General features: G+C 45.3%; 1 protein-coding gene across 3 annotated transcripts in view; it reads right to left on the minus strand.

Annotated features, from left to right (window-relative positions):
- Positions 1 to 18,356, minus strand: part of PCID2 (PCI domain containing 2) — a 321,918-nt gene that overhangs the window by 219,378 nt on the left and 84,184 nt on the right. For all 3 annotated transcript variants that reach the window (XM_086934305.1, XM_086934306.1, XM_086934304.1), the window contains exon 4: positions 11,913 to 11,986. In XM_086934305.1, coding sequence (XP_086790431.1) covers positions 11,913 to 11,986 — 74 coding nt within the window. The remainder of the gene's footprint in view (positions 1 to 11,912; positions 11,987 to 18,356) is intronic.

The following is an 18,356-nucleotide window of genomic DNA, read 5'->3' on the forward strand; positions in this document are numbered from 1 at the left end:
GGGTGGGCCCAAGGCCTGTGACTAAGGCAGGGGGGCTTAACTTGTAAAACTTAAATACTACTTTTTCAAAATTCATTTTCGGACTATTCTGCTTTGGGCCACCCACACAAGTGAGGTATCCTTTTACTCGGGAGAACAAGGTGAACGCTGGGTGGTAGGGCATTTTTGCCGTCACCGAGATCCCACGCAAAAAAGTTTGGAAAAGTGATATTTTTACCTAATTTTAAGGTTTGCAAAGAGTTCTGGGTAGGAAAACATTGGGGGACATACGCATGCCATACCTCCCTGGACTCCCCCGGGTGTCTACTTTTCAGAACTGTTTCGGTTTGGTACTTTCAAAAGAATACCACCGAGCCCCGGGCCAAAAACTCAGGTGCCCCCCCCCCCCCAAATCAAGGTTGTTTTGCAATTGGGTGTTGTAAATTCACCACCGTACGATTTGAACCGTTTCCTGTTGCAGCCACTATGCCTACCCAAGCAAGTGAGGTACCATTTTTATCGGGAGACCTGGGGGAATGCTGGGTGGGTGGAAATTTGTTGATCCACGCAGATTCCAGAACTTTCCACCACAGAAATGTGAGAAAAATGTGTTATTTTTGTCAAATTTTTAGCTTTGCAAGGGATTCTGGGTTACAAAACCTGGGGGTAGGCAGACGAGTCACCCCATACTGAATTTCCCTGGGTGTCTAGTTTTCAAAAATGTATAGGTTTGCTAGGTTTCCCTAGGTGCTGGCAGAGCTAGGGCGCAAAAACAAAAAGGTAGTCTTTTTGTCCAAAAAGTGCAAGATTTCACTGGGAAATTGAGGTGCGACCATGTTGCGTTTTGCGCTGTTTCATGTCGCAGCCACTATGCCTACCCACGCAAGTGAGGTACCATTTTTTTCGGGAGACCTGGGGGAACGTTGGGTGGGTGGAAATTTGTTGATCCACGCAGATTCCAGAACTTTCCACCACAGAAATGTCATGAAAATGTGTTTTTTTTTGTCAATTTCTTAGCTTTGCAAGGGATTCTGGGTAACAAAACCTGGTGGTAGGCAGTCGAGTCACCCCATCCTGAATTCCCCTGGGTGTCTACTTTTCAAAAATGTATAGGTTTGCTAGGTTTCCCTAGGTGCCGGCAGAGCTAGGGTGCAAAAACTACAGGTAGGCACTTTGCCAAAAAAGGGTCAATTTGTAACTGCAAAATTTAGGTGTGACCACGTTGCATTTTGCGCCGTTTCCTGTCGCAGGCACAAGGCCGACCCACACAAGTGAGGTACCGTTTTTATCGGGAGACTTGGGGTAATTCAGATTTGTAAATCAACTGTTATTATCAAATGAGCTTTCATGCATTTCTCCCTTTCAATGAAAGACATTGTGTAAAAAAACAAATATTTTTGAAAAATGACCAATAATTCTCATGCTAGTATGAGTATTCCCAAGTTTGAAAATGTGCAATTATATACTGTTTCTGAACTCTATAATTTGTACCCAATTCAGAAATACATAGGTGTCTTTCATACAGATGTTTCCATGTATACATTTTCCAAGACAAAGTGCTCTATACCCAGTAAATGAAAAAATACCATTGCAAGTTGCTGCTCAGTTTTTGGATCTGGGTTCGTTGAGTTCTTGGTGAAACTACAAGTCCTATATATCCCCACAACCAGGAAGGTCTACCCAATGTAACGGTATATTGCTTTCCAAGAGCAGTCAAAATTAGAAAAAGTTATAGGTGAAAACGTTGAGACAAAAGGCTGTTTTTTTCAACAAAATGTCAATTATTCCAATATTTCACTGTTAGTTTCTATAAAGAAACCTTCATGGATTTAGACAAATGACCCCATTCTGAATTCAGAATTTTGTCTACTTTTTGAAAATGTACAGCTTTCCAGGATCCATTATTGCTTTCAAACTCATTTCCACCATTAACTGGAAGGAGGTGAAAAGCTCCAAAAATAGCAAAAATAGGCTATGTCCCAGAAATATGCCAAAACTGTGTGAAAAATGTCGGTTCTCTGACAAAAGACTGTCATTCCCTAAAAGCTGAGAAAATGGAGATTTCAGCCCCACAAACCCTTTTTTGATAACTTTTTCAGGGAAAAACCCAGAGGCTTTCATTTGCAGCCCGTTTTTCCCATTTTTCTGAAAAAAACAAAAATGTCACAATATTTTGGTTAATTTCTGGGACCCCTCCAAGGGAATCCACAAACCCTGGGCGCCTTTAGAATCCACATGATGTTGAAAGAAAAGGACGCAAATTTGATGTGGATACCTTATGTGGTCAAAAAGTTACAAGGGCCTAAGCGCGCACTACCCCAAATCGCCAAAAAAGGGCTTAGCACAGGAGGGGAAAAGGCCTAGCAGCGAAGGGGTTAAAAAAAAAACATTTAAAAAAATGTCAAGAGCAATGCCAATAGCTCAAACTTTAACAAAGGCAAAACCATTGCATTGTAAATGCTTGTTTATTTATGTGTTGTTTTTGAAAATAGCGAAATTAATAGCTTTGTCATTTACAATGCCAATAGTTTTAACTTTCGCAAATGTGACACCTATAGCATTTGTAATGCAATATGTGTTGTATTTACGTGACTTAGATGTATTGATATTACAAATAACAATGGCTTTTATTTTATTTTAATAATTAATACTTAAATAAAAGTTATTGTAATTTATAATGGCTTAAACTTTTGTAAATAACTTTTGTGAACATTATGTTCAGTGTATTTTATTGTGACGAAAATACAAGAACAGAAGTGAAATATTAACATCTTTTTGTGACATTTGTAATAAAGCTTAAAACATTGAGAGAACGTATTTGAAGCAGTTGTTGTTGAATGGTTGCACAGATTGATGCTGTGGTGGCGACGAGTGATGTTGTGGTGGCGACGAGTGATGCTGTGGTAGCGCATAGTGATGTTGTGGTGCCCCTGAGTGATGCTGTGGTGATGCGGTAGATAGATAGAGTGAGTGCGGTAGATAGATAGAGTGAGGGCGATAGATAGATAGAGTGAGGGCGATAGATAGATAGATGGAGGGCGATAGATAGATAGATGGAGGGCGATAGATAGATAGATGGAGGGCGATAGATAGATAGAGGGAGGGCGATAGATAGATAGAGGGAGGGCGATAGATAGATAGAGGGAGGGCGATAGATAGATAGAGGGAGGGCGATAGATAGATAGAGGGAGGGCGATAGATAGAGGGAGGGCGATAGATAGAGTGAGGGAGGGCGATAGATAGAGTGAGGGCGATAGATAGATAGATGGAGGGCGATAGATAGATAGATGGAGGGCGATAGATAGATAGAGGGAGGGCGATAGATAGATAGAGGGAGGGCGATAGATAGATAGAGGGAGGGCGATAGAGTGAGGGCGATAGATAAATAGATAGAGTGAGAGCGATAGATAGATAGAGTGAGGGCGATAGATAGAGTGAGGATGATAGATAGATAGATAGATAGATAGATAGATAGATAGATAGATAGATAGATAGATAGAGTGAGTGAGGGCAAAAGATAGATAGACAGAGAGTGAGGGCGATGGATAGATAGAGTGAGGGCGACAGATAGATAGAGTGAGGGCGACAGATAGATAGAGTGAGGGCGACAGATAGATAGAGTGAGGGCGACAGATAGATAGAGTAAGGGCGACAGATAGACAGAGTAAGGGCGACAGATAGATAGAGTGAGGGCGACAGATAGATAGAGTGAGGGCGACAGATAGATAGAGTGAGGGCGACAGATAGATAGAGTAAGGGCGACAGATAGATAGAGTGAGGGCGACATATAGATAGAGTGAGGTGGCCTCGTGGTGGACGTGGTTGTGGTGGTGGTGGATGTGGTGGTGGTGGATGTGGTGGTGGTGGACGTGGTGGGGGTGGACGTGGTGGGGGTGGACGTGGTGGGGGTGGACGTGGTGGGGGTGGACGTGGTGGGGGTGGACGTGGTAGGGGTGGACGTGGTAGGGGTGGACGTGGTGGGGGTGGACGTGGTAGGGGTGGACGTGGTGGGGGGAGGTGGGTGTGGTGGTGGTGGAGGACGTGGTGGTGGTGGACATGGTGGTGGTGGACATGGTGGTGGTGGTGGACGTAGTGGTGGTGGACGTAGTGGTGGTGGACGTAGTGGTGGTGGTTGTGGAGGCGGAGGTGGTGGTGTTGGTGGTGGACATGGTGGTGGTGGTGCTGGATGCTGTGGCAGTGGATGCGGTGGTGGTGGATGTGGTGGTGGTGGATGTGGTGGTGGTGGACGTGAAGGTGGACGTGGTGGTGGTGGACATGGTGTTGGTGGACGTGGTGGTGGTGGACGTGGTGGTGGTGGACGTGATGGTGGATGTGGTGGTGGTGGATGTGGACTTTGTGGTGGACGTGGTGGTGGTGGAGGTAGACATGGTGGTGGTGGCCTCGTGGAGGACGTGGTAGTGGCTGTGGTGGTGGTGGACATGGTGGTGGTGGTGGTGGATGTGGTGGAAATGGTGGTGGAGGTTGTGGACGTGGTGGAGGTGGGTGTTGACGTGGTGGTGGTGGGCATGGTGTTGGTGGACGTAGTGGTGGTGGATGTGGTGGTGGTGGATGTGGTGGGTGTGGTGGTGGTGGACGTGGTGGTGGTGGGCGTGGTGGTGATGGACGTGGTGGTGATGGACGTGGTCGTGATGGACGTGGTGGTGATGGACGTGGTGGTGATGGACGTGGTGGTGATGGACGTGGTGGTGATGGACGTGGTGGTGGATGTTGTGGTGGTGATGGATGTTGTGTTGGTGATGGTGGGTGTGGTAGTATGGAGGGCTGAATACGAGTGAGAGAAAAAAAGGAGACAGACAAGGGAGAGAGAAGCAAAGCGGGAATTAGAGAGGGAGAGAGCGGCGGATAGGGAAGTTGTGGAAAGCAGGGGGGTTGCGGAGAGGGCAGGCGGAGAAGACAAGATGAAGAGGGGGTGGATACAGTAAATGCGAGAGAGTCAAGATGAGAGGAAAGTGGACAGGGTGGGGAGAAGTGGCACGGTCGTGGAAGCGAGCCGGCAAAGAAGAGGAGGGACGAGAGAAGAAAGGTGTATAAGAGAGGGGGCTAGTCAGAAACTAGGGACAGAGATCTGTTCGGCTATATCAGTCCTAAGCTATGTCATCTGAACTCTCAACCTCGCCCCCCACCTTTGAACTCTCTTTCATTTCTCAGATGTCAAAGAGACACACGGTTCTTTTTTCAGAGCAACTTCAAAAATACACCAAGCCTTGGCCCCCTTTGTCGGGTTAAATGAAAGTAAAGCACCAAGACTGCACAGTCGAAACAGTCGTGCTGCAGTGGTGACGTGTCCTGGTGAACTGAGCCTGTGCCCCATTTGACTGAAATGTGTGATTCTGGGCAAGCTACTTCTTTTAAGTAACGACATCTGTCTATATTTGCACACGCCTAAAAGATGTTTAGGGAACTTCGCTGAATTTTCTTTAATTACCAGGCTTTGTTCTAGTCTTTCTCTGACAGAGCAACAGGTTCAGAGAGGCGTCCAATTTCCAAACTGTGCACCGAAAAAAACGAATAACCCTATATGGATCACTTGTTCGCTACTTGGATAAACTGTGTAATCCTGGTCAAATCCATTTAGCTCTATGTCCCTCGATTCCATTATCTGACAACAACATGTACAATGGGAAAAAGCGCAAATCAGCCAGATTTAAATACTATGAAACAAAGTGGTTTGAACGTTACTGCTGTTCTATTTTGTGATTGAAAGTCGAAAGCTTATCTGGGGGTTGGGGGGAAACAAATCATGCACTAAAGAGTGAAGATAAATGAGAGAGAGAGAGAGTCGGTGGCATATTTGATGCTACAAATAGGGATTAAGGCAAGTACAGAAAAAGCACAATAGGGGGCAAACGTTTTCCTGGTTTGTACAGGGAAAAAAAATCTGCATACATTTTGTGGGCCATGCAGCTGAATTCCTTTGATGTGTGCAAGACGAGGACAGAAAACGCTTCGACAAGGAAAAAGTTAGCACTTGTATAACCAGCAGTCGCTAAATCCAGCAGCGCGCCCTGCACTGGTACAACGAATAAAGTGATGTTTAAAGCGCGTGCCCTCGAGCTCCGAAGAGTTTACTGCAAAGCCGGGGCTGCAGGGGTGTCTCGCCGCTCTCCCTCTCAAGGCCCCCGGGCACATAGTTTTCAGAGCACTTTGCTGCGGTAACGCTGCCTCTTTAGAAGCTCGAGCCACCGCACACAGTGCGCTCTTTTACTGTTTTCTTCCAAGAGGCACAAGATGCAATGCCATTGGTGAAAATAAGATATACGGCCAACTGAGCCAAGCAGGCACGGTGTTACCCCAAAACAGAAATCCTGCTCACACGGAAGGCAGGGAAGGGGCAACGTCACCAAAGAGGGGTCAGGGGAGTGAAGTGAGGGCCGTGGGAGGACGCATAGGCTGGGGTGGTGGACGGGAGTGAGAGTGAGTGGGAGCGAAGCTTCGGCACCATGCAAGGGAGGGAGGGGGGCGCTCACGTCCGAAAGGGCTGAGGACATATTTGAAGGTTGGGGAGAGCAGGGTGCACACCCCGAAGGGGTGAGGCGGCAAAGGAATACGGGTCATGGAGGAGTGTGGGTCACAGATCTTTAAATGGTGGGCGAATAGGAAGAGAGGAGAAGCCATCGTAAAGATGGATGGGGAAATGGGAACAGGGGGGGGGTAAATATTCTAAAGGGGGAGATGGTAAGGGACAAAGGACATAGTGTGGAGAAGGGGCAGTGTGCGTTACATTTGGTAATTACATACCGCTTACTACTCCTGATGAGGAGGTCAGTTCAGCTAATAACGCTAGGTAACGGGAAAACAAAGCGCACGTCGCCCAGGAGGGACAGGTCTGCGCCATTTAATGTGGTGCCGGAAGAGAGCTCAGTTCGGAGCAGGGGGGTCTGGCTGGCAACCCTAGCTCCGAGTTCAGTTTCCTTGGCTTTTCCCGAGCACCTAGGGCTGAAAAGTCCCTGCGGGCCCTTCGCTCACTGCAACACGCAGTCTCCGAAGGCAAAGGGCAGCTCGGGTTTCAAGCTGCCTTTGAAGAACTTCACACCAGGCAGCTGAAATATGTGCGGATTACGTGCATGGGTGCTATTTTAAATCAGGTAGCGCTAGGAGGGGGGCTCGGCTACCATGCCAGCATTCCGACACAGAAGCAGATGGTGCTGTTTCGCACAAGATGAGCGGCAGGGAGTGGCTGAGGAGAGCAAAGGAATGTTGGGAGGGAATTCAGATCCTGCTTAAAAAAGCCTTTGATGCAGCGGGGGGGGGGGAGAGAGCAGGGGGCGGAGCGGGAAGAGCTGCTGACGTGGGAGGGTGATTGATGGGTGGGGGGAAGCAGATCCCTTTGAAGCTGCTGCCTGCTTGTGGGGGAGAAATGCTGTTGGCAGGGGGAAGGCTCGGCAAGCTCGTGCATGAGGAGCTTGTCACGTGATTCTTTTCTCATGAACTGTTTGAAATCCGCCTGTTATGAATTTTTTGGATCGACAGTAATAGGTTCGAATAAACTCGACCTAAAAACAAAACAATGTGTGTGCCCAGGGCCTGTAAATCAAATGCTACTAGTGGGACTGCAGTATTGCCAGTGCCACCCACCTGAGCAGCCCTGCAAACCAGTCTCATGCCTTCCACTGCAATGTCTGAAAGTGCAGTTTTAAACAGCCATGTCAACCTGGCAAGTGTTCCCACCTCCCAGGACCAACCCATCCCTTTTCTCTACATGTAAGGCACCCCAAGGTGGGCCCAAGAAAGCCCAGTGGGCAGGGTGTAGTGTACGTGAAAGGTAGGACATGTACTGGTATGCTTTACATTTCCTGATCAGAAAATAATGACAATTTCGTTATTCACTACTGCAAGGACTGTCTCTCCCAAATGTTATCACTGGAACTGCCTTGTAACACATCACAAGTGTAACTTTCAATTGGGTAGAGATAGAAATTTGGAGTTTGGGTTCTCTGAACTCAGAATTTTACAACATCTTTCTGTGAATGTGGTTTTTAAATTGTGTGTTTGAAAATGCCACTTTTAGGATGTGGGCATTTTCTTGCTTTATCAACCTGTGCCTCTGCCTGCACGCGGATTCCATGTTTGGTTTAGACTGACAGCTCACTGTTTGTTCACTCACTCTAGACAGTCGCACAAAAGGAGCGGAGGTGTGCCCTGCATATCCTGATTGCCCATCACCAGGCTGATGGGCCTTTCTGAGCTAAAGTGATGGGAGGAGTTGTCACTGACACCTGAACAGGGATATGCCTGTCCTCTCACAGTGCTGTCTCCACCCCCCAGCAGTGTGTTTAAAGGTAGGACCGGGAAAGGCAGAATCGGAGCACTATAAAGACTATACTCTGAAGTATGCTTACTTCAAAGGCCAAAAAGGGTATTCGTTTTTGACCTGGAACCCCAGATTTTTAGAACACTTCCGGACTGAGTTTCTGCCAAGAAGAAGAGCTGAAAAGCTGTCAGGAGGAGTACTGCCCCTTTGCTGTGCTGCTTTGCTGGGTCGGCCTGCAGTTGCAGCTTCTGTCTGTAAGCAGTGAAAAACTGGACTTTGCTTTCTTGAATCCTAATTTCCAATGTTCTCCAAGGGCTTGTGTGTGCCTGCTTCCAGTTAGAAGTCAATGGCTTCATCTGCTGGGAGTTCTGACCTGCCAAGTGGTGCCAACTTCTGTTCTGGGCCCCTGGAAGTAGTTTTGCTGCTTCAAGAGCAGAAAATCCATGCATCGTGCTTTAGCACAGTTTTTCCCGCTGCACGTTTGCTGTGCAGCTGAAAAACCAACGCATCACCGCAGTGCGGCTGAATACACAACGCAGGGCTTGTTCACGGCTGAGAGAACCGCCGCAGCCCAAGCCCAGAGCACGATCTCCAACACCCGAGACCCCCCCTCCGAATCAGACACGGGCCCTGTTGTGCAGCTAAAGGAATCAACGCTTCACCTGCCTGTGGCTGAAAGAATTCACGCAGCGACTGCATCGCCGGCTCGACCCCAGTATGTCTGGATATTCCATGCATCATGTCTGGATACCATGTTTCCAACGCATCGCAGAAAGGAACCACTTTCGGAATTCAAAGCAACACTTCTCCTTAAAATAGGGAATAAACGTAACACTTCTCCTGGGTGCAGCAGGACCGACACCTCAATTCCCCTGGACTCAAGAATCAATGCATTGCTTGTGTGTTCTAATGCTTCCCTACTTTACATCTGTTTTTCATTTTGGATTTTTACGCATCAAAAGTAATTTGTGCTAAAATCAATGCATCCATAGAGTTCTAGGGACAGAATTGCTTAAACCTTTTAAAAAGTGATATTTCTACATCTTTAAGTTGGATTTTTTGTCATTTTGGTCTTGTTCGGTTTAGCTAAAGATTGGTTCTTTTTCTAAACTTGTGAGGTATCCATTTGTAGTGTTTTCATTGTGTTACTGGCTACTCTATGTACAAATGATTTACACGTTACCTCTGAGATGGGCCTGACTGCTAGTGCCAAACTACCAAAAAGGGTGAGCAGGGGTTATATCTTGGGTGTGTAACTCCCTTATGCTTACTAAAAGGAAGGAACCTTACTTGGACAGGGTGCATACCACTGACATCTACAGACCCCCATATCTAACAGATCCTGTAGGTTTTTATCAACTACATATGACCCCTGTGGTCACTCACCACCTCTAGATCGGAGGAGACAATAGAAACATAACAGAGGTAGATACTAGAACAGAAAGGGACATGTATTCCCTTAAACACTCATAATTGATTTACAAACGTTGATAACGTAACAAAATTACCCAATGAAGGTTCTTCTGTGCAAGAAAAACATGGGTTTAGCCAAATTATGTGATGATTATAAAGTAAAACAAACAACAAGGTTATGTCTACAAAGGCTAAAAGTGAGAGACCATGGGAAGCTTCAAAGGAGCAGTTTAAACTATTTAAAACTAACAATGGACCTTGTAGCACATTGAAATATAAACTGCAGAAATCCTGCCGATGACAATTTTCCTTTCGGAGTCAATATAGGACTTGTTAAAGGATTCTTACCTGGATGGGTGGAAAAGTCTTTTAAACAATTCATCTAAAGCTCATCTGAACATGGTCTCCTACTCATTTTCCTCCAATTTTTTCCAAAAGCCAAAGGAACCATCTATTTACTGAACAAGATGGCATTCTCGAATTACTTCGCCATCTAGCTGAATTTTCGCAGTCTCTTCTTAAGAATTAAGAGGCCTAGTGCTTTTCTAGAGGCCAGCACACAATTAAAACTCAGTAGTACTCACTAAGGCTTTCATGCTTTTCAGGTTGATAAAATGAGTAAATTACTGTACATCTGCGATGGTATCCTCTGTTTGGTGGTAACTTGGAGTGAAAGAACACTATTGCAGACAATAGCAGTCCATGCTTTGGACCTCACTGGTCCCATCTCTGTTCTGCTGGCTGTGCAATGATTTCAGTTAGTAAAATCTGTGTCACTAGCTCTGCACAAATAAGTTATTGTCCTGTAGTGATAATGGCGTTTGATGTCTCATTTCTAAACTGTATTAAACTTTCTATATACACAGGGAGGATACCCGATTAATTAGAGAGAGGCCTTTGTTTTTATTAACTTGAAGCAGGTGTTTTACATTTTTGTACCAGGACTGTAGAAGTTGAAAAGGAACATTCTATAAAGAAAAGACCACCATTGCTAATGATGCTAGTGCCCAATCAACCCTCTTCATTAATTTGGTGGTTTTTTTTTTTTTACATCAAAGCAATACAGTACCACAGAGGCTTCAGCCGCTTCAGTCAAGAATACCTCAATAATTGTGTCTAGGGTAAATAAGTTAGGAGTACCAAAGGAAAGATCTGGCAATCCTATAGCCCAGACAGAGGCCATAGAAAATCCACCAGTCTGTGAGGAAAAGAAAGAAGTTAGTATCAGGCCACTATCTGTTTTTCTCATAGCCAAAGTGATCATAGGATAGGTGCTTGAGAACATAGGGCCATATGTATGAAGACAATTTTGAGATCCCAAATGCCGAAATTCGCAGAACTTCTGGGTTTGCGATCGCAAAAACAGCAGTTTCATATGTATGGCACAAAAGTACCCCTCGCAAAATAAGGAATCGCAAATTTTGCGATTCCCTATTTTGCGATTGCATTTAAGGAATCGCAAATTGCGATCCTTAAATGCAATGTAAGAAGCCTAGAAAAAGTGCAATTTGGACTTAAAGAATCACAAATTACCACCAACTTCAAGTTGGTGGTAATTTGCGATTTCCCTGAAAAATGCACTTTTATGCATTTTTCAAAAAGCCATGTGACTCACATACATGCCCTTAGGGCATGTATGTGCGCCACATCTGCACCCATGCTCATTTCAGGGGTGCAACAGGGTGTCTTTTTGACACCCTTAAAATTGCATTCGCAATATGCGATTTTCTAATTAGGAATCGCATATTGAAAATGTGTTTCCATTCATTCCTATGGGCCTCTAGGCCCATAGGAATGAATGGGGAGGCATTCCTTAATTGCGATTCGCAATTTGCGATTCGCAATTAAGGAATATGTAGGATTCACAAAATTATTTGCAAATCCTACATACATAGGGTTTTGCGATTCTCAAATAGCGATTCGCAAATAATCGCTATTTGAGAATCGCAAAGGGTACTTTTCATACATATGGCCCATTGTTCTCAGGCTACTAAGCAGCTCTTGTGCTAGGTAGGCATATGACTACCAGTGTTTGGTCTAAAATTCATAAAGACTGGAATGTGGCAGTGATGAAAAAAAGAATCAAATCTAATTTAAGGCAGGAAGAAATATGTATTATCAGTGAGTGATCCTCTAAAAAACAATGGTAGCTCAAAACCCCAAAAAACCTCTGTAATGAAGTTAGTCAATAATGCCTCCCATTGCATCATAATTTTGAATGTTTGCTGAACTTGATTTGTAGCCTTACCTTAGGTGAGCAGCAAATATTTCATCAAAAGGGACTTCCAAAAGTTGCTGACATTTATACTCTGGATTTGAAAGCTGTAAAATACAAAGCAGAATTGAGCTTGAGAACACACATTCATAAAGTACAAAGCAGAGAAGCATTGGCAATGCCAATAAGTGTGGCCTATGAATGAAAGTGGCTTTTGTGTTACTGATCGGTGTAGACACTCAATAGGGGAGCTTACAGGCACACGGTCACTCATTTTTGTACTCATGCATCCATTCATCAATCCATAGACTGATATTCCCATTCACTCTCTGACACAACCGCAAACATACACTCTTAAACTAAACAAAATGTCTAAGATAAATAAAAAGAATAGAAGTAGAAAAAGGAAAACATACTACCTTTTAAACAAAAAGAGGATATGCTTGCAATAACAAAATCTAATATAGCAGTGGGTGTTCGTCTTGGAACGGTATTGTAAATAGTCTATCATTGTTTTAAAGTTTAAATAGGACTACCATACTTGGAACCAATATGTTGGCCATCTTGGAATCATAAAATAATGTTATTATGCACAACAGCATTCCATAATGATCACCTGGTTTAGAGGAAGTAGCCACTTAGAGCTCAGAAACCTGCAGAGGAATTAACCTGTTAGCACTGCCCGATAAGCTGTAGTATCCTCTTAAGAAACATTCAAATAAAAAAAGGCGATGAAAAGAAATGAAAGAGGAACTATAAAAAGGAAAAATAAAAACTAAAGGACTGGCTAACCAGCCCTGACACTGCAGTGCACTCTTTTTCAGGTGGACGTAAACATGTGATAAGAAAATGCCATCATTCATAAAGCAAAAGAGCCAATGACAGAAGGAGGCGGAATTATTAGCCCATGCAGTTCGGAATCATGAAGAGAAGCAGAGTGTACGGATTTATATATGTATGGTTGTATTCATTATGTAATACAAAAATGTATTACAAGATCCTGGCAAACAGCCAAGAAAAGATTCTAGCAATAAATATTGCAGAGCAAATATTCTCCCCATAAGGTTTATCTGAGACAGTGACCAACCCAAAATCATTCCCTCCAAAGGTAATTTGACATTTCATGTACCTAAATTTCTATCTTTAGGTTTTAATACAGAGCAATAGCAATACACCCTTAAATGCCTGTTGATTTTAACATATGCTTCTAACAATCAATATACCAATTCCACTAATGTTTTTTGCCTACCTTTTCATAGTAACCCTATCAGGCATGTAGCTGCTATCAATGGCTAACCGCCATAACCTGCCGGGGCCTCCTGTACTGAACATAAGCTTTTCCACAATGCAACTATGAGGCATGCAGTCATAGAATTGCATACTGTGCAAAAGTATAGTTAGCAAAGCAACATACTCTCTCTCTCCCTCCTAAGAGGACCTAACAAGGATTCTGACAGTACAAATCTTCTATTCACATGGTTTGTCACAGGGGTACTTTGCACCACAATACTTGTTTACTGTGGTAATCTGTGACATTGCATGAAACAAAATACTTTTTTTGCAGATTTTAAAGCAGAGTAATAACAATCTACCATTAAATGCCTGACTTTTAACATACACTTTTCACAACCCATATGTCTGGCCTACTGACTTTAAAATAACCTTTCATTGTAAACAATCAAGCCTATAAAAGTTATCACAAGCTTGTCAGCATAAGCAACTCAGACCACAGTGTTGCTTCATAAGCCTACCCACAAGGCAGCTATCCGGTATACTGAAATAAAATTACAAATATGCACAAAATACAGTTGCCAAAACAATACATAATCCCCAATAATAGAGCTTAATAAGTATTGCCATAGTGCAAATCTTGTATCCCACGAGTTTGTTTGGTTGGGTCACGAGCACCAAATCAATAGCCTACTATAGGTATCTGCATGATTCTTTGTGAAAAACATGACTGCCTACAGGATTTAGCACAGTTTAATAACAATCCACCCTTAGAAACGGTTTGCCTTCAGCACTTACTTTCACAATAAGTAAGGCCCACTAGCTTGGTCATTACTTTTCATTATAAAAAAATCTAAACCCAAGGAATATGTCATAATTTTCCCTCTTAGCTGATAAGGGCTACCCTTTGCCAGTAGCTTGACACTATATACCTCATAGGCTTATAGAAGCTAGCAATAATCAGCAATACATTTATAGAATTACAAATATATACACATTTACAGTTGGCATAACAATAGATAGCCCCTTTCAATAGAGCTGAACAAGAATCATCACAGTGAAATTCTACTCCTACATCTTCCTCTCCTGGGCACCGTGCCTCTTCCATTCTAACAGACACTGAAACAGAAAGCACAGCCAAGGATATAACTCTAGGATAAGGCCCTCCATTTATTTTCCCAATCCGCTTTCTTTAATGCATTTAGTGCCTTTGGAGCCACAACTTAAATTGACAAGTTCCACAACCAATGGCCAGGCAGTGAAAAGAAAGAGGACTGAAGAGTGTGCCAAATCCAAGCATTCACACTTAACCACAAATAGCTCTTGCAGGGATTACATTGGCCGTGACAAACACAGGCTTGCAGATGTAATGAGAGCTTTGTGTGATAAAGTCACTGATAGTATGGAAGTTGCATTAAAGCCAATCTATGAGCAGCTGAGTGCAACTGAGGTAAAACTATGTAAACTAATCTTGGTCTTAAAAGGGTAGCCTCCAAATCTGCTCTCACTTGCTACTCATGGCCCTGTGGAAACGATTTTGAAAGCCCCCACCCCCACAGAAGTCAACTCCAACTTTATACAAAACTGCCTACTCAAAAGTGTGGCAAAGCAACAATCTGCTATGGTTAATACAGAACCCTTGGATAGTGAACGGGTCCATTTGGGTGGGGCCAGAGGAGGAGAGAGAGGAGAACCAGCAGGGACAGCAGTTCATACATCTGCCCACAAATCCATCTCCATCTAGAACAATCTTCCCCCTGAGGCTTGTCCTTATGTGGTTGTACTGTCAAATGTGCAGTGCTTGCGGGGGCGTGGCTTGCAGCCGTAGACGATGGCGGCGTAGACCCGGAGCTGCGCAGAGGCCCGGAGTGATCCTCCCGACATCAGACAACATCCGTGCACCGCTGCGGCTGCAGAAGGTATCCCGCTGTCGTTGGAGCAGTTGGGCAGCCAGCAGCTGTGCGTTCAGTGTCCCCGAGTGACCCGGGACGCAACCTGCCAGCATCGGCGTCCGGCCCCACAAAATGGTGGCCGCCAGGAGGAATTGAGCGGCGGCTCTCCGGAGGCACAGCAGCATGATTAATAGCAGCAAGAGCAGGCTCTGGCGCTGCACCCCCCCCCCCGAGAGATACGGCGGCGGGGCCCTAGCACTCCAAGGCCTGGCTGTGAGTGAAGTCGGCAGCGGGGGAGTGGGGGGGCACGGTCGTCCCCCGGCGGCCACAGGTTGGAAGACTACAGCCGGACAGAGTGGCTACCCGGACCCTGGGGGTGTGACGAGTCGGCCTGTGCAATCACACTACATCCTGCGGCGAGCTGTTTGGACGGTGAGCGGGGCCCGGAGCAGCGAAGTGGGTGCCTGACTGTGGAGGTGGCCGGCCTGGGAGGAGGGAGCGGTGCGGAACCGTCCCGAGACCTGTGTTGGTGCAACATTGGTGGCAGCGACGCTATACGATCCTACGTCTGGAGATCGTACCACTGACACACTACCTGAACCCACACGCAGCGGCGAACTAGAAAGAAACTGCATACTTGCAGAAGGAATATGACCTGCGGGACTCACAGCACTTTCACTACACGCATCTTGTACACGCACTGCGATCCCATATTCGAGAGGGCGTGTCCGTTCTAGAATACTCCCCCATGGAGGATCGGTTATTATTGGATCCCATTCTGAACAGGCCAATGTCCACGATCTACCGTAAGTTAATCAACAATATGCCGGACCCGTTGGTGTCATTAAGGGCGACCTGGGAGGGGGATCTGGGACCCCTGGATGACGACGATTGGCAGGACGCCCTACAAAGCCCGCGGGAAATTACGATCAGAGTCCGGTTCCAGTTGGTGCAACTTAAAATTCTGCACCTGGTGTACTACCCCCGCACTCTGACGTATACCTGGGGGTGGGGGAGGGGGGCAGTCCTCTCTGTGTGCTCTGGGATGTCTTTCTACCACATTCTTTGGGACTGCCCGGAGATTGTTACCTTCTGGACCAAGGTCACTGACATAATGTCAGAGGTGGTGGGGTCTCCGGTCCCGAGGGAACCCAAATGGCTGCTTTTAATGATACAGGGACCCACTGACTGGACTAGGTATGGGGAACTTTGGCTGGCCATGGCGGCTGGCGTGGCCAAAAGGAATATCGTCAGGGCTTGGGGGGCGTTGGCGCCCACAGTGTGACCAGTGGGAGCGGGACCTGGACTGGTGCCAGAGGGCAGAAGAGACCATTTATAAGAGATGGGGGTGCCCTAAAAATTGGAAGTAGATATGGGGGCCTTGGAGAAGATACAGGGGGATGGGGGAGGCCTAGGGTAATGGGTTCCACTGTGATTGTCTTTATGCTGGCTAACTGTGATTATTCTGTTTGCCTTACACTGCCTGTTTAACCGATGCAATGTGACCTATGGATGGATATGTCAATCAGACTGAGCACTGTTAATAAAAAGAGTTAAAAAAAAAAAAGTGCAGTGCTTGCCACCCTTCACTTTTGCCCAGCTCAAAAATTTGGTCCTCCGTGGTTTACATACTAGCACCCACTTCCCATACTCACACGCGCACAAGATTTTGATGGTTTGAAGGGTGAGATGGATTGGACTCTTGGCAAAAAGGTCTTTGGGAAATAGTAAAATTGATAGTTTCATGTTTCCTGCCATTGTGCAGATGTTACTGGGCAATCGCCATTCCCTTAGTAAACCCAGTTCTGACATCTCTCTTCTGCCACTGGATTTCTTTAACGCCATCTGGGGCCTAGGTCTGTGTCCCAAACTCATTAATCGATCACTGATCCCAAGCAATGATAGAGTTAACCATCAACTGTCGCCTTTGACCCTTCATGAGATTGACTGAATGCATGTAGAACATAGTTTTATAGGCACCTCGCCCATTTATGTTCATGGAGCTTCTATTCTAGTACTGGAACATCTATGGCCAGCTCCTTCTAATCCTCTCATTCATCTTTCCAGACCTTGACCATTGGCACCTCCTGATTATGTTCGAGAATCCATAGCGGACAGTGCACGACTACAAGAAGTTGTCACCATCCGTCTGCTGAGGAAAAACCCAACCTATGATTACTGTCCAGCAGCAACTGGCATTACCTGGAAATGTAACCTCCTCTGCTACACTGGTGCCCAATTCCACAGCTGCTGGTTGTAACATTGCTGGGATCAGGCACAAGCTCGTTGACTCCGCAAAGGGATCATTCATTGACAACCATGAGGTCTGTCTCTTCCAGGAAACATGGCTGACAGCACAAGTACACAGAAGCGGTTTCAAGAGTTTTTGTATCCCTGCAGTTAGGTCCATAGGAGGATGCCAATCGGGTGGGTTGCTTGTCTGGGTAAAACCCACACTTTCCAGTTCTGTAGTAGAACTCCAAACTGGCTCACCAGATATCCAAGGGCTACTTTTTTTCTTCTATAAGGCCACTTCTCTTTCGTTAATCAACATATATAATTGGTATTTTGGCAGTTGGCTAGAATCACTTTCGCTCCACCTGTTAAATGAGATCTTGGTCCGTCACTCAGAATTCTGTTAGGTCATTGTGACAGGTGACTTTAATTTCACATATAAACCCAATGGTATAACTCAGGACTTGTGCCACAAGGAGGACTTGGTTTAGGAAATGCCTCAACCAACTTTTCTAATGAACAGTAACATTACAAGGGCTGCTCTCCAACTGGTAAACCTTACTCTAAGGACTGTGAGCATGCAATGGTCACCATCCTTCCGATACTATGCCTGTTCCCACATTTAGAAGAAGGTTATATGTAAGCTTTATTGATTATATCATCTTAGATTTAAAATCATGGAGACTGATGGAAGATAGGACAGTGTCTGAAAGGGACGAGAGTAACCTTAATCCCATATTATTAACTATGAAAGAGTTTGTCTCCACGTTTCACTCTCTTTCTTTAAGCTGCATGATCAACAATTAGAGGTTACGAACAATTGTAAAAATATGAAGTGGGAGGCGTGTGTGTTTCTCTCTCGAGGTACTTTCAGATATGTACTCAGTGGTTGTTTTGCACCTGGAGTTTATGTCCGACAACTGGGCGAACAACTAAATGATTATAGCCGAGCACTCGTAATTATTTGATAGGCCTAAAGATTTCCCTTCTCAATGAGTTCAGGAGGGCTCCTGTAAAGGGTTCCATTAATGAGTGGTTTACAAAGCGATGTAAAAAGGCTAAGAGAAATTTCCTTTGGACAATCAAGAAAGGAGCTAGCCAAGAGATATGGGTATGTCGA

Source organism: Lissotriton vulgaris, chromosome 8, assembly GCF_964263255.1.
Source record: "Lissotriton vulgaris chromosome 8, aLisVul1.2, whole genome shotgun sequence".
NCBI lineage: Eukaryota > Metazoa > Chordata > Amphibia > Caudata > Salamandridae > Lissotriton > Lissotriton vulgaris.